Here is a 17798-nt window from a genome sequence, read left to right as displayed (position 1 = left end):
CCATCAATCACTTCTCTAGCTTTCCAGAGGGTTCTGGGATACATCTGATCGGTTCTGGGGAATTATCTGCTTTTATGTGTTTCAAGACATCCAGCACTTCCTTCTCTCTAATATGTCTGATTGAGAGGGGGATGACCAGAAGGCACTCAGAGCATAGAACAATACAACACAGAATAGGCCCTCTGGCTCTCGATGTAGTGCCGACCTGTGAATTAATCTAAGCTTATCCATTATTTGCATTACTCCTGCATTACTTGACCATGCTTTCTAACCTTCTTGGTGGTCACCCAACACGTCTCTGCCTATGTAGCCTTTATGGCGTGACCAGCTTGCTAAATTGCTATCCACTATGTTCTCAGCATCATTGAAGCACCATGTGGTTAATAAGGGGAAAGTGATGTCCTAGTGGTATCATCACTGGGCTGGTAGTCCAGAGATGCAGATAATGTTTTGGTGATCTGGATTCAATTTCAAATACCTTCTGCATTCCCATCCAAATTGTTAATGTTGTTAACACATGACATGGGCCCCAAACACTGAATCCTGTGGTGCACCACTGGTCACAAAACCAAAGCCTCTTCATCACTCTTTGCCTCCTGTTTGCTAGCAAATTTTGGATGCAGTTAGACAAGTTGCTGTAGATCCTATGGCTCTTATCTTTTGGACTAGCCTTCCACGTGGGACCTTGTCAAAGGCCTTCCTGAAGTCCATGTAAAGCACATGAACAGCACCACCCTCAATACATTTAGTTACCTTATCAAAAAGCTCAAAATTATTCAGATAGGTTCTGCCTCTAATAAATCAATGCTGACTATCCTTGATCAATCTCTGCCTTTGCAAATGTAGATTAGTACAGTCCTTCGGAATTTAAAAAAATAATTTCCCAAACACCTATGGTCTGAAATAACCTGGTCTTTTCCTGCAGCCCTCCTTGAACAAAGGAACCACATTTAGCTATTCTACAGTCATCTATCCAACTTCTCTAATCCTTTCACATTAAAGTGATCCCAGATAATGTTTGGAAATATTATTTTTAAAGCCCTCCCTCCAACACCAACTCTTCAGCCATCTGACCTATCCCCATATTCCTATACTATGCACGTGGCACTGGAGGTTACTCTCAAATTTTACTAAATCCCTAAATCCCTAAATCACTAAATCACTAAATCCCTCCCAGTCTTTGTCCTCCCTGTCTGTCCTCCGCTATTGAGCAGCAGAGCCAACTGTGATGCCACAAACTTGGCTACTGCCACATTGCCCTGAGAGAACCCCCTGCCAATAACAGTATCAAACACACAGTGTCTGTTTGAGAGGGGCTGACCAGCAGGGACTCCTGCATTACTTGACCATGCCTTCTCGCCTTCTCAGTAGTCACCCAACACGTCTCTGCCTATGTAGCCCTTATGGCATGACCAGCTTGCTAAATTGCTATCCAGTATGTTCTAAGCTCTATTGGGAGTTCATCTGCAGCTCCAGCTGCTCCACGTGGCTAATAAGAGGAAAGTGATGTCCTAGCGGTGTTATCACTGGACTGTTAGTCCAGAGATGTGCTGGTGATCTACATTCAAATTCTGTCGCAGCAGATGGTGGAGTTTGAATTCAATTTTTAAAAAAACCCTGAAATTAAGATTCTAATGATGTATCTGTGTAGCAGTTTTCTGTTATTTATGCATGAAGATACGTAGATCCCTCTGCACCAAAGCACTGAAGTTCTCATCATTTAAAAAAATGTTGCCTTTCTATTCTTCAACCAAAATGAGTCACCTCATGCTTATTTGCGTTAAATTTTGCATGCCATAATTTGGCCTCTTGTTTTGTCAGATGGAGAGGGACTTTGCATACTGGGAGAGAGATTATGGGTTCGGGTGGTGGGTGGGGTGCAATCTTTGGGAGTTTGTATTGTTCATGGACTGCAGAGGGGCCTTGGAGAAGCTGCAGGTCAGTGGGAGTTGGTTGGCAATAGCGAATGCCCTCCTCCTGGTTCATAAACATTGCTGAAAAGATGGCTTGTATGCTGAATTACCTGTTCTTGCCTCCCTTCAGCCGTCAAAATTCTTGATACAAAGTCTGGCCTGCAATCAATAACTTTATCATTCTATTTAAATCTGATGCATAAAACTTGCCTCTTCAGGTTGTTTTTCTTCCCCAGTCTCTATTAAACTGTTCGTGAGCATATTGGTGGTTCATTAATTCACCTTTAAGACGTGCTATAATTTTAATCTACCTCCACATGTCATTCTCTTAGAATCATAGAGTCCGTACAGTGTGGAAACAGGCCATTTGGCCCAACAGTGACCCTCCGAAGAGCATCCCACTTTATCCCTGCAACCCTGCACCCTCCCATGGCTAACCCACCCAACCTACATATCTCTGTACACTATGGGTAATTTATCATGGCCAAACCACCCCTAACCTGCACATCTTTGGGTGGGAGGAAACCGGAGCACCCTGAGGAAACCCATGCAGACACAGGGAGAATGTACAAACTCCACACAGAAAGTCACCCGATGCTGGAATTAAACCTGGGTCTCTGGCACTGTGAGGCTGCATTGCTAAGTACTGCCACCGCGCTGCCTCTTTGCTGTGGCAGGTTAAGATTTGTCCCTTAGAATTTGAGCTCTTATCAGGGCCTTTTATATATGTATGGGAGAGCAGACACGATAAAGCAGTGATTGTGGTAATTTCTCTATTCCAATGAAAGTTTTTCTACACTGACCTTGCTCAGTAAAACCTGCCATTAGCAATCAGTATCCAATAGACGGACCAACTGTGGCACAAACATTAAAATAACACAATGCAAGAAATACTGTTGCACTAGATTGCTCCCTAATCAGGAGCTATTCATCAAGTTGAAAACCATGAATTTGTGAAACTATTTGGTTTCCACTGCTGATTTTTACGCTGTGGCAGCTTAGCACAATTTGTTTCACTTCAATAGTTCAAAATGTTGACTATGTTTGTTTGTTCCTCTCGCTCGCTCGCTCTCCAGATCGTGCCAGACCTGCTGAGTTTCTCCAGCATTTTGTTATTTTCATTCTCCAGATTTGCAGTATTTTCTTTGTATTTCAGATAAATATCTAAGTGCTGCCTTCCTGGTGAATAGCAACTGGTAAAGGAGCAGGTGGTGGCTACCTGAATGAAATAACAGCCATGCTTCCCACATTGTTACATCTTCAGTGTTGCAACAAACCCACATCTATTCACTAGACCATTGAAATGAAAGGGAGAGAATGGGTCAGCTGGTGCAAGTTGTTCTGCTATAACACTCGTTTCATTAATGCAAATTCACTGTAATACGATTGATGAATGGGGCACTGTTTCGAAAGCATGAACTTTTAAAACGTATTTTGGTTATAGCGCATTTCTGGCCCGATTACTTTAAATGGTGCTGCTGTTACCGATTATCTTATAGCACGAGAACGGAACATAGAACATAGAAGAATACAGCGCAGTACAGGCCCTTTGGCCCTCGATGTTGCGCCGATCCAAGCCTACCTAACCTACTCTAGCCCACTATCCTCCATATGCCTATCCAATGCCCGTTTAAATGCCCATAAAGAGGGAGAGTCCACCACTGCTACTGGCAGGGCATTCCATGAACTCACAACTCGCTGAGTAAAGAACCTACCCCTAACATCTGTCCTATACCTACCACCCTTTAATTTAAAGCTATGCCCCCTCGTAATAGCTGACTCCATGTGTGGAAAAAGGTTCTCACTGTCAACCCTATCTAAACCCCTAATCATCTTGTACACCTCTATCAAGTCACCCCTAAACCTTCTTTTCTCCAATGAAAACAACCCCAAGTGCCTCAGCCTTTCCTCATACGATCTTCCTACCATACCAAGCAACATCCTGGTAAACCACCTCTGCACCTGTTCCAGTGCCTCCACATCCTTCCTATAGTATGGCGACCAAAACTGCACACAATACTCCAGATGCGGCTGCACCAGAGTCTTATACAACTGCAACATGACCTCAGGACTCCGGAACTCAATTCCTCTACCAATAAAAGCCAGTACGCCATATGCCTTCTTCACTGCACTATTTACCTGGGTGGCAACTTTCAAAGATCTGTGTACATGGACACCAAGATCCCTCTGCTCATCCCACGCTACCAAGTATCCGGCCATTAGCCCAGTACCCCATCTTTTTGTTCCTCATACCAAAGTGAATCACCTCTCACTTAGCTACATTGAACTCCATTTGCCACCTTTCTGCCCAGCTCTGCAGCTTATCTATATCCCGCTGTAACCTGCCACATCCTTCCTCACTGTCAACAACTCCTCCGACTTTTGTATCATCTGCAAACTTGCTCACCCAACCTTCTAATCCCTCCTCATTTATAAAAATGACAAACAGCAATGGTCCCAAAACAGATCCTTGTGGTACACCGCTAGTAATGGCACTCCAAGATGAACCTTTACCATCAACTACTACCCTCTGTCTTCTTCCAGCCAGCCAATTCCTAATCCAAACCTCCAACTCACCCTCAATGCCATACCTCCGTATTTTGTGCAGTAGCCTACCATGGGGAACCTTATCAAACGCCTTACTAAAATCCATAGAAATCACATCTACCGCTTTCCCCTCGTCCACCTCCTCAGTCACCTTCTCAAAGAATTCAATAAGGTTTGTGAGGCACGACCTGCCCTTCACAAACCCATGCTGACTATCCTTGATCACATTATTCCTATCCAGATGTTCATAAATCCTATCCCTTACAATTCTCTCTAAGACTTTGCCCACAACAGAAGTGAGGTTCACCGGCCTATAGTTACTAGGGTTATCCCTACTCCCCTTCTTGAACAAGGGAACCACATTTGCTATCCTCCAGTCTTCTGGCACTATTCCTGTAGACAACGAGGACATAAAAATCAAGGCCAATGGCTCTGCAATCTCCTCCCTAGCTTCCCAGAGAATCCTAGGATAAATGCCATCAGGCCCAGGGGGGACTTATCTATTTTCACCCTTTCCAGAATTTCCAACACCTCTTCCCTACATACCTCAAAGCCGTCCATTCTACTTAATTGTGACTCAGTATTCACATCGGCAACAATGTCCTGTTCCTGAGTGAATACTGACGAAAAGTATTCATTCAGTGTCTCCCCAATCTCTTCAGCCTCCACACGCAACTTCCCACTACTATCCTTGACTGGACCTATTCCTACCCTAGTTCAGGCAACCTGAACTGCTGTGCTCTTCCAGCACCACTAATCCAGTATTTGGTTTTCAGCATCTGCAGTCATTGTTTTTACCCTATTCCTACCCTAGTCATTCTTTTATTCCTGACATACCTATAGAAAGCCTTAGGATTTTCCCAAATCCTACCAATTAAGGACCTTTCATGTCCCCCTCCTTGCTGCTCTTAGTTCTCTCTTCAGGTCCTTCCTGGCTACCTTATAACTCTCAATTGCCCCAACTGAACCTTCACGCCTCATCTTTACATAGGCTGCCCTCTTCCATTTAACAAGGGATTCCAATTCCTTATTAAACCACGGCTCCCTCACACGACCCTTTCCTCCCTGCCTGACAGGTACATACTTATCAAAGACACTCAATAGTTGCTCCTTGAACAAGCTCCACATATCAATTACGCCCTTGCCTTGAAGCCTACTTTTCCAAGCCAGGCATGATAAGTCAAGCCTCACCGCATCATAATTTCCCTGCCCCCAGCTATAACTCTTACCCTGCAGTGCACACTTATCCCTCTCCATCACTAGAGTAAAAGTCACTGAATTGTGGTCACTGTCCCCAAAGTGCTCACCTACCTCTAATTCTAACACCTGGCCTGGTTCATTACCTAGAACCAAATCCAGTATGGCCTTACCTCTTGTTGGCCTGTCTACATATTGTATCAGGAAACCCTCCTGCACACATTGGACAAACACTGACCCATCTAACGAACTTGAGCTATAGCTTTCCCAATCAATATCAGGAAAGTTAAAGTCCCCCATAACAACCACCCTATTACTTTCACTCTTCTTCTGAATCATCCTCGCAATCCTTTCTTCTACGTTTCTAGAACTATTAGGAGGCCTGTAAAAGACTCCTAACAGGGTGACCTCACCTTTCCTATTCCTAACCTCAGCCCAAACTACCTCAGATGGCGAGTCTTCATCCATCGTCCTTTCCACCACTGTAATACTATCTTTGACAAGCAATGCCACACCTCCCCCTCTTTTACCCCTACCTCTGACCCTACTAAAACATTTAAACCCTGGAATCTGCAACAGCCAATCCTGTCCCTGCTCTACCCATATCTCTGTAATAGCCACAACATCGAAATCCCAGGTACCAACCCACGCTGCAAGTTCACCTACCTTATTTTGTATACTTCTGGCATTAAAGTATACACACTTCAAGCCACTCTTCTGTTTACAGGCACCTTCCTTTAAGATTGATGCCATGTTCCTAACCTCCCTACACTCCAGGTCCTGCACCCTAAAGCTACAGTCTAGGTTCCCATGCCCCTGCAGAGTTAGTTTAAACCCCCCCCAAAGAGCACTAGCAAACCTCTCCCCCAAGGATACTGGTGCCCCTCAGGTTCAGGTGTAGACCATCCTGTTTATAGAGGTCCCACCTTCCCCAGAAAGAACCCTAGTTATCCAGATACCGGAATCCCTCCCTCCTGCACCATCCCTGTAGCCACACATTTAATTGTTCTCTCTCCCTGTTCCCCAACTCTCTATCACGTGGCACGGGTAACAAACCAGAGACAACAACTCTGTTCGTTCTAACTCTGAGCTTCCAACCTAGCTCCCTGAAAGCCTGCCTAACATCCTCAGCCCTCCTCCTACCTATGTCATTGGTGCCAATGTGGACCACGACTTCGGGCTGCTCCCCCTCCCCCTTAAGGACCCGGAAAACACGATCAGAGACGTCACGTACCCTTGCATCTGGGAGGCAACATACCAAACGTGAGTTTCTCTCGCCCCCACAAAACCACCTATCTATGCCCCGAACTATCGAGTCCCCAATTACTATTGCTCCACCCTTCCCTTCTGAGCAATGGGGACAGGCTCCGTGCCAGCGGCCTGACCCCCATTACTTACCCCTAGTAAGTCGTCCCCCCCACCAGTATCCAAAACGGTATACTTGTTCTTGAGGGGAACGGCCGCAGGGGGTCCCTGCACTGGCTGCTTCCTCCCAGTCCCCCTCACTATCACCCATCTGTCTGCAATCTTTGGAGTTACTGCTTCCCTGAAGCTCCGATCTATGACCCCCTCTGCCTCCCGAATGATCCTAAGTTCATCCAACTCCAGCTCCAGTTCCCTAACACGGTCTTGGAGGAGCTGGAGATGGGTGCACTTCCTGCAAGTGTAATCAGCAGGGACGTCCATGGCATCCCTCACCTCAAACATGTTGCAAGAGGAACATTGCACTGCCTTCACTGCCATCCCTCTAAAAGTAACCTTTTTTTAAAAAAACTGGGTCTAAAGAATAGAACAAGCAAAATGCAGCACTTACCTACTTACCACAACGAGTCTTATTATTAGGTTAGAGGAGGAGGGCGGGTGGGAGGCACTACCTCTGTAGTGCCTCGGGTTCTTCTCCTGCGTGCTTTTATCGGGAAAAAACCTACCCAGGTAAGCTTACGCTATACCTGCTTCCGGGTCTCGGCTGCCCCTCTGGTCTTCGTCACTTCCCCCTGCTGCTCCCGCTCTTTCTGTGAAGAGAAAAAAAACCACTGCTGCCCGCTACCGGTAAGTAATTTTAAAACAAACTGTCTTACCTTAGCTGCTGCTTGCACTCAAAATGACCGTTGGTGTCGAAGGGTGAGTATTTATACTCACTGCTTTCCTTCCCGGCTGCCCCACTGTGTGTTATAGCAGAACCGACTGTATTATGCATTGTATGGTTGAGCCATACAGGCCATGGAATTACCAGGTTTGTTCCCTGTCTGTGCTGAGTTACATGATCTCAGCTGATGTAGTTGCAGTTTATCTTGTTGCTTCTGGGATATGGAGGGGTAAATCCACCAGTGATTTGCATTTTGGAGCCTTGACATGTTGATAATGCTTGTGTGAACACTTTGTGTGTATTATGTCTGATTGTGATGGTCCTTAAAAGTCAACAGCCTGTTGACATTCCCTTCACTACTCAGAATAGCTGATCACATGAATGTATTAATAACAGCTACGATGACTTTGGTTTGGAGGGAGGGGGTGGAAAAATCCTTTGCAACAATTTTAGTGCAGTGAAGAATGAATCTGCCCAGTAGTCAGCGATTCAAACTCTACCTCTGTCCTGCTTTACATGGGCACATTAACACAATAGTTGGCTACCTTCACGTATAATAATATCTTATTTTTGCTTTCCAGAAAGCCCACTATGTGTTCTCCTGAAAATCAACTGATAGAACGTCTGCAGATAGGTACTGCTTGTAAGACTTTTGAACCCTCTCTAGATCGGAGTTACCTTTCACATATTTTGGAACACTTGTTTTAAATGATTTTACAAAGCTTAAGGAGTGTGTGTTCTTCACCTCCTCACAATAAATTTATGATATCTAGAATATGTTTTTGATTTCTCTGTGAAAACTCATATGAATATTATGAATTCCTAAAAGTTGACCTACAGAAGCAGTATTAAATATGACGAGAGCAATGATCCCTTCGTGAAGTGAGACAGGAACAATTGTTAATTTTAATTTGGTGCTTCCTCATGCAGCTGCTGTCTTAGTTACACTAGCCCAGGCCTGGGGACAAGACATCAATTTATCCTATGATTTGATTTAGGAATTATGCATGGGATAAATTGGAGGAAAGGTAGATTAATTACCTTCAATTCAGTATTTTGATACCAGTGTAGCAGATAGGGGTTTTATGATCTAAGCTGAAAATGTGTCGCTGGAAAAGCGCAGCAAGTCAGGCAGCATCCAAGGGGCATGAGCCCTTCTTCAGGAATGAGGAGAGTATGCCAGGCAGGCTAAGATAAAAGGTAGGGAGGAGGGATTTGGGGGAGGGGTGTTGGAAATGCGACAGTTGGAAGGAAGTTAAGGTGAGGGTGATAGGCTGGAGTGGGGGTGGGGGCGGAGAGGTCAGGAAGAAGATTGCAGGTTAGGAAGGTGCTATGATGTAATCCCAGCTGACACTATTACTGAACAAGTCAAATTCCAGACTGAAATCTGGTTTGATGGATCATGTTTTGGTGTTGGATCATGAATTGCCTTCTCTTTCATGTACCTCTTGTGCTTCATTTTACTGTGGCTTCAATTCCTTACATTGAAAAACTAAGAGCCTTTTCATGCAGTTGAGCTTAGACTTCATCAGCTTCAAATAACCCCTTCAGGGTCTTAACCAGACCCATCTGGTCTTTGACTTCAAAACTTCTTATGCTGAGGTAACCTCTTAACAGTCTAAACTAACTACGCTTTCTCAGAGTCAACTGCTTTTACATATCCAGACTCGGCCTAGACTTCGGCCAACTGCCCTCATTGAAACTTAATCTTTTTAATTCTACAAACTTTGGGTGTTTCCTTGACTGTAAAAAAAATCATTTCCAGAATCTTCTAGCTGAAAGCCTGATGCAGTACATTGGGAGTGTTTATTAGCAAATAGAATAAACAATGTAAACAAAGCCAAATTTGCTTTCTCAGAAGTGTTCTCTAATACTCTTTCAAAATACATCGCTAGCTACTGAAATACTCTCAAGTTAAACATTAAACCCCTTCAGACACACACAACCCATATGTCACTAGGTCAACATTTAAAAAATCCAAAATAATTAATCCTAACTATATACATAAATCTCATATATTACATCAACATTTCAGGTTGGTACCGGAACAGTTTGTTGTGTAGCTCAGTTTACCTGTTGTTACAAGTAAAGTCAGTTAAACTGTGTCCCTGAACACACATTTAAGCATCAGTTATTTCTGACTACTTGGAAAGTGGTCACCCTTTAGTCTCTGTTCCAGGGAAAAGAGTTCCAACATGGTGAACCTTTCCTGAAGGGTACAACTTCAGAGTTTGGGTACTAAATCTTTTTTTGCACATCCTTCAGTGTTTCAATCCTTTCTATAATACAAGGACTAGAACTATGCTTGTAACTCAGAGTCTGGTATGACTAAGGTTCTAAGACACAAGTTCCACAAAACTTCACTTCTTTTCAATTCTATCCATCTGTTTTATTTACATTTTAATGGCCTTCTTAACCTATGTCACTACCAGTGATTTGGCTGTTTATCCTTCAGATTGCTGTGCTCCACTACCTCATTTATGCATTGTTTTCTCAGAAATCCATGGCCTCCTTATTCTTCCTACTAAAATGTATAACTTAACATTTATTTATTAATATTGAAGTGTATTAACACACCCATTCTGCTTGTTTCTAAATGTGTAACTGCATTCTATTGCAGACCTCATCTTTGTTAACTACAAGCGTATGAATAAGAAACAAGAATAGGCTGTTCTGCCCTTCAAACCTGCTGTGCCATTCAATAAAGTAATGGCTGATCTGATTTTAACCGGAACGCTACATTTCTGCATATCCCTGATAATCTTTCATCCTCTTGTAATTAATAATCCATCTACTTATGCCTTAAAAATATTTAAATAACTTACCTCTGCTGCCTTTTGAGGAAGGAACTTCCAAAGATAATCAGCCCTCCGCCTGAAAAATATATTTCCTCATCTCTGTATTAAATAGGCAATCTCTTATTTTTAAACTATGACCCCTCATTCTACATTCTCCCACTAGAGAAAACATCCTTTCCACATCCTCCCAGTCAAGTCCCCTCATTATCTTGAATATTTCAGTTAAATCACCTCATTCCTCTAAACTCAAGAGGATATAGGCTGAGCCTATCTATCCTTTCCTCATCAGACAATCCACTCATTCCAGGTATGAGTCTACTAAACCTTCTTGCAACTGCTTCCAAAGCATTAACATGCTTTCATAAGTATGATAATCGATTCTGTACACTACTCCAGATGCAATCCTACCAATGCCCTGTACAACTAAACCATAACTTCTCTACCCTTGCACTCAATTTCACCTGCAATAAAGTTTAACATTCTATTAGCTTTCTTGATTACTTTCGCTACCTGCATGCATAGGGCACCTAACAATCCCTGTTGGTATTATATGCAAATTTTAAAATTGCATCCTCAAAGCCTCAGTACAAAACATTTCCTTAAATGGTGAATAATGGTCCCAATCCTGATCTTAGGAACATTGGCATCACACAGTGCTGGGTAATAATGATTTCTAGTGAGAGAATATAACCATCTCCCCTTAACATTCAATGCATTACCATCACTGAATCCTCCACTATAAATATCCTGGAGGTACCAATTGACCAGAAACTGAATTTGATTAGCCATGTAACATTATGACTGCAAGATCAGGTCAGTGGCTGGGTAGTCTGTGGTAAGTATCTCCCCTCCTGTTTCCCAATGCCAGTGCACCATCTTGGGTGGATGAGTTCAGCTCTAACCCCACTACCGGACAAAGCAACCTGTTTGATTGCCACTCTGTCTATTGCATTTGTGCATTGGTGGTGAGGGAATAAATGTCAATGTGTACCATAAAGATGCACTGCAGTAACTCAGCAAGCTCCGTTCAACAGCATTTTCCAAACCTGCAATTTCTACCACTTAAAAGGACATGCGTAGTAGATGCATGACAGCACCACCAAGTGCAAGTTTCCCTCCAACGATATTGCCATTCCTTCTCTGTTGCTGCTTTAAAATTCTGGAACTCCCTCCCAAACAGCACTATGAGTGTACCTACATGCTTGGGACTGCAATGTTCCAGAAGGCAACTTGCCGTCTTCCCCAGTGGGTCTCGACAGTGATGACCACATCCATAATTGATTTTAGAAAAAAGATTATCCTCTTTTTGCCAGTCTGAGTAACTACTTTTGGCCGTTTAGTCTCTTTGGTAACCAGCTTGCTATCTGTTCTACTTCTGTGTCCCCCAACTCAGTTTGATTTGCCATTAGTTATGAGTCTGCCTTTCTTGACTTTTTCTTTTACTTTTGTAAGTCCAAAAATATTAGGCCTACTAAATTACCCTTGTCTGTCTGATCTGTTATTACATCAAAAAATTTAATAAGGTTGATCAAGCATGATGTTCCCTTTTGGAATCCATGCTGACTACTCCTTATTGTATTTTCAGCCTCTAGATATTTTTCACTTCCATTTTTGATTAAAGATTCCATTATCTTTCCAACCACTGACATGAAACTATTTGGTGTATAGTTCCCTGGACTGGTTCAATCTCTCTTTTAATGTGTTAAAATCTTATTAGCTGTGCATTAATTCTTTGGCACTGTTCCATTTTCTAATGAGTTTGCATGTCTATGTAATTTTACCATGTTATAGTTTCCCTAGCTTCTTCTAATATGCCTAATTCATCCTGAACAGTGGGTATTTCCCTCTCTACGTTTTCATTGTATTTCACAATTAGTTCCACCTCCTGTCTTTGCTTTGTGAATTAATGTTTTATGACGCCATGTCCTCCACTTCGTTTTCCCTATAAAAGCAAGCAAAGCATTTTTTTAGTATTTCTCTAATTTTACTGCCATTACCTATATGTTTATCACACATATCCCTTATAGATCCTACCCTTACTATTATTTTTCCTTTTTATTAAGTATCCAAAGAATATTTTGGTGTCTTAATGTTCTTATGTCATCGCTAGTCCTTTTTAATGATTTTGCAGTGATTAGTTCGACAGAGACACAGTGCTTACTCATTAACTGTGCGTCATTGTTGTATGTTGAAAAAAATTGTCCTTCTCAATAGCATAGGATCATGTAAAACTCATGGCAATGATAACATCGTTGAGCCTAATTTATCCATGCCAGTATTTAGGCAATTTCTGGTTACCAGGTTACTGATCATTTTATGTTTTGATTCATGGGGGGTTTGCACTTTGTCTACAAGTGGAAATAATTTCCCAATGTCCACCTGTCCCCATCTTCCTGTTGCCATCTTCTCTGAGTTTCATTGTTTTATTCTTTCATGTGACTGAGTGTCACTGGCAAGGTCAGCATTTGTTGCTCATCCCTAACTGGTGAACCACCTTGAACACCTTGTGATGTAGGTACCTCTTTTCTTCCTTTCATCCCTTCTCCACTCTTCAAGCTTCTTTTTCTGCCTCCACCTGCCCTCTCCACTGGCAGAACAATACAGTTACAGAATGGTGTTTCTGTTGGAAATTTCCATTATAAAAATGGCCATTGAATTTATAGAATTGTAGAGAGATTTGAATTTATAACTGATATCGTAAAAAAGGCTACTGTGTGAATTTAAATAGGGGCTACATATTCTTTCTTGCCAATTAGCTCATCCTCTACACTTGACCTTGATGTTCCAATTTCCAGCACCACAGGATTTGGGAGAGGGATTGGGAGTGGCATGTCTTGTAACTTCATACCTAGTATTAGTAACGATCATTTTGCATAGATGTGAATCCATGAACAGTGCATCTGTGAAGTTGCTATGTTAAATAACAAGTAACCATTGATTCTTCCTGCAATTGGTATTGATGGCCCAGATAGGCCAACATTACTTCTGATTCTGATTGGATTTGACAATTACACATGTGCCATTCAGATGTCTTCTGTGCTGGAGATTCCTGGACCTTCTGTAACCTGTTACAGATCTATCCAGGAACCCTTGAATCCAGCAGGGAAGATCTGCGTAGAAACCATAATCCCTTTTGCAGCAGTAAGTGTTTGTTCTATGACTTAAATGTCCAGTAGCACAGCCAACCCCTTGCCAACTTCTATGTGAGGCTAAGTACGTCATAGTAGTGAGATGGCTAGGGCATTGTTGTGCCTCGTCTGCTGGATATCAGAGCAGTAATAGATTCTAGGAAATGGATGACTGGATTGGTGGATTGAGGGGTGAGAGAAAGTTGTGTGAGTGTGTGCTGTTGGCAGTGAATCAAGGGTTCAGTTTAATAGTTAACCAGAAATTAGTGTAGATTTTTCATCTGCTAACTTTTCTTGGGTAACGTTTAACTGAGTAGGAACCTTCCAAAGTTTCTGACTTTAAGCAGCTATTTTAGAGGGATCCAATTGTAGGGTTACTGCCTAATCAGAAATTTCAACGAACTGAGCAGTTCCAACAGAGCCTGCTGAGTTGGGTTTGCTGCAGATGCACGATTCCAGTCTGTGCTGCTACAATTAGCTGACCAGCGAAATAGATGGGCCAGGTTTAATATACAGGATTGAAATATAAGGACCATTGATTTAAAGGAGTAGGCCATTAGGTACAGTCTCTCTGAGATTATCCTGAACTACATACCTCTCACTCAATCCTTTTTTTTTCTCCAGATACACTCAAAATGCTTCTTGAGCTTAATTATACTGTCTGCTTCAATGCCATGTCTCCTTTAATTATCAATGACTCATCAACCTGTTTACTCTAATGCTGGACACTGCTCTAGAGTCTGATACAGTGTGGACTTAGTCCTTTATGTTTAGCTATGTGAGTTTAAGATTATTCAGTGCAATCTGAAGGTTTGTCTGATTTATTTTGCAGCTGATATTGATGATGACGATTTGGAAGAAGTTGATGAAATTGCACCTGTCAGTTCTCTTCGTAAACATCACATTGACTCGAAGCCTATTGACCTGTCTCTTGCAATAGTAAGTTAGTTTAATTTCATTCTTATGGTGTTTCAATGTGTTAGTTTACTACCATAGACTTCATGAACATTTTTTCATTTCTGTTCATAGTGTAGCCATGGCACATTTATCAAGTTTAACCTCAATCCAACCTCTGCCCCTCAGATCGCATGAGGAAAACTGATCCAGGTTTCTGTTCAAGATAACCCCTCTAATGTTACTATATGAAGGGTGTGGTGATATTTGTGAAGCCAGACTCTGACTATGTTGCCCATTCCTCCTCTCGTAGACTAAACCACAATCTGTATTTCACTCCTAATTGTAACTGGAGACAGACTGGGAGACTTGAAATCCCTGTGGAGAGTTGACTGTCAGGCTCAAGGCGTTGTTAGATTATAGCGGGTAGCCCATCCTTCCTAACCATTTATGGAATTGGGCAGCTGCCACATGTACCTGTGAGCACTTTGAACATCGTATGCTTTCATGGCCTGTTTGGCAACTGTTTTTATAACTGGTGGAAAGTGTTAGGAATCCATGTTTGTAGGCTTGGTGGTTTTAAGTTTACCAGACTCTCCTGGGATGACAGGAGAGACGTGAAAAGAGGCTGAGTCGGTTAGGACTGTGTGCACTGGAATTCAGAAGAATGAAGGGGGATCTTATCAATACCCCTCCCATAACATTCTAACAGAAGTAGGTGGTAAATATAGGAAGGATATTCCTGTTGACCAAGTGAGTGTCATCAGATATGGAATTCAAGAGGAATTCAGTTTTAAAAAAAAAATCCAGAATAAAGAGTCTAATGATGCCCATGAATCCATTGTCGATTGTTTGAAAAACCCATTTGGTTCACTAATGTCCTTCAGGTGAGGAAATCTGCCATCCTTACCTGGTATGGCTGGCATGTGTCTCCAGACCCACAGCAATGCGGTGCACTCTTAACTGCCCTCTGGGCAATTAGGGATGGGCGATAAATGTTAGCCTAGCCAGAGGTGTCCTTATCCGGTGAATGAATAAACATCAAGTGCAGTGCCGGTGGTCGTGGTCTAAGGATTTGGGATAGGCCATTTAAGAATCAGATGAAAAATGTCTTCACTCTGAGTCGTGCAGTTTTCTGCCATAGAAGGTGGTTGAGGCCAAAATGTTGAAGACTCTCAAGAAGTAGTTGGATATGGTTCTTCGGGTTAATGAGATCAAAGGGTATGGGGAGAAAGCAGGACCAGATGCTGAGTTGGATGTTCAGCCATGATTCTATTGACTGGTGGATTAGATAGAAGTGCCAAATGACTTACTGTTCCTCTTATTTTACTATGTTGTACACATTGGTTAGGCCACTTTTGAAATATTGTGTGCAATTCTGGTCTCCCTCCTATTGGAAAGACATGAGGGGCATGAATAGGCTAAATAGAGACGGTCTTTTCCCTGGGGTGGGGGTGTCCAGAACTAGAGGGCGTAGGTTTAGGGTGAGAGGAGAAAGATTTCGAAGGGATCTAAGGGACAGTTTTTTTCATGCAGAGAATGGTGTGTGTATGGAATAAGCTGCCAGAGGAAGTGGTGAAGGCTGGTACAATTAGAATGCTTTAAAAGGCATCTAGATGGACATATGAATAGGAAGGGTTTAGAGGGATATTGGCCACGTGCTGGCAGGTGGGACTAGATTAATTTAGAATGTCTGGTCGGCATGGATGAGTTGGACTGGAGGCTCTGTTTCTGTTCTGTACATCTCTGTGACTCTATGCTCTAAGTTTCTACATAGAGATTCAGCTACCAACCATTCAGGCTGTGGGCCGTGAGCCTTGGGATACAGGTGTCCACTTGGGTTGGAGACGTCAGCCCTCCCACACTTTGCATTAATTTTCCACCTTATGCCCTTCATAAACTCACTCAAACTCCAACTCATCTAAAACTCTGCCTGTCACTGTACTTGTGCCAAATCCTGATAACCCATTTGCCTTGTGCTTGTGCACCAAATTGATTCTCAGTTAACCAATGCCTCCTTTAAAATGCTTATCCTTGCAGTAAGACAGTGTCCACGCTTGGGCTGAGAGGTGGTAGGTAACACTTGTGCCGCATAAATGCCAAGCAATGACCCCTCCAACAAGAGAGAATCTAATGATCATCCCTTGACATTCAGTGGTGTTAACATCACTGAATTCCCCCTCTGTCAATATCCTGGATGTTTTCTTGGGCCAGAAACTGAACTAGACTAAAAGTCCAGTATAAGTGCAGTGAGTTAAGAGCAGGTCAGAAGTTAGGAAACCAGCAGTGCGCAACTCACCACCTGACTTCTTAAAGCCTACCCACAATCTACAATGCACAAGTTAGGATAGTGATGGATTACTCCCCACTTGCCTGGATGGATACAACTCCAACAACACGGGTGGCACAGTGGTTAGCACTGCTGCCTCACAGTGCCAGAGACCTGGGTTCAATTCCTGCCTCAGGTGACTCTCTGTGTGGAGTTTGCACATTCTCCCCGTGACTGCGTGGGTTTCCTCCGGGTGCTCCGGTTTCCTCCCACAATCCAAAAATGTGCAGGTTAGGTGGATTGGCCATGCTAAATTGCCCATAGTGTTAGGTGAAGCAGTAAATGTAGGGGAATAGGGTTTGGGTGGGTTGTGCTTCGGCGGGTCGGTGTGGACTTGTTGGGTCGAAGGGCCTGTTTCCACACTAAGTAATCTAATCTAAACACTCAAAAAGCTCAACACCATCCTGGGCAAAGCAGTCTGCTTGACTGGCACCACATCCACTCCCTCCACAACTGATGCTCATTAGCAGCAGTGTGTACTACCCACTGCAGTTTAAGAGGCATTTGGACAGACATCTGAACAGGCAGAGAAGGATATGAATCATGTATAGGCAAGAATGAATTAGTTTAGAATGGCATCATGGTTGACACAAACATGTTGGCTGAAGGGCCTGTTCCTGTGCAGTACTGTCCTGTGATCTTATTATACACAAAGCCCACATTGTAAATGTAAGTTGTTGAAATAACCTTGACAGTAAAACAGTTAATAAGTCCAAGTTAAACAAGTAGGTAACTTAATACAGATTTTGTGTAATATATCAGAAAACGGTTTGCTGATCAAGATCATTTAACCTTGGATTGTATACCTGCATGAGAATCATTGACCAGGTAACAGATAGGCAGCCAAGGTTAAGCATAAGGTGGGAAGGAAGTAATAGACTGGTATCCCTTATGTCAGACCAAATT

At 42.8% G+C, this 17798-nt stretch overlaps 1 protein-coding gene across 2 annotated transcripts in view; it reads left to right on the top strand.

The window, feature by feature from the left end:
* The window catches only part of mindy4 (MINDY lysine 48 deubiquitinase 4), a 220707-nt gene that overhangs the window by 76214 nt on the left and 126695 nt on the right, over window positions 1-17798 (top strand). For both annotated transcript variants that reach the window (XM_072576365.1, XM_072576364.1), the window contains exons 6-7: window positions 8325-8377; window positions 14502-14608. In XM_072576365.1, coding sequence (XP_072432466.1) covers window positions 8325-8377; window positions 14502-14608 — 160 coding nt within the window. The remainder of the gene's footprint in view (window positions 1-8324; window positions 8378-14501; window positions 14609-17798) is intronic.

This window comes from Chiloscyllium punctatum, chromosome 8, assembly GCF_047496795.1.
Source record: "Chiloscyllium punctatum isolate Juve2018m chromosome 8, sChiPun1.3, whole genome shotgun sequence".
In the NCBI taxonomy this organism is placed as follows: domain Eukaryota; kingdom Metazoa; phylum Chordata; class Chondrichthyes; order Orectolobiformes; family Hemiscylliidae; genus Chiloscyllium; species Chiloscyllium punctatum.
The sequence above is the reverse complement of the archived record's forward strand: the minus strand, read 5'-3'. Positions and strand labels throughout refer to the sequence as shown.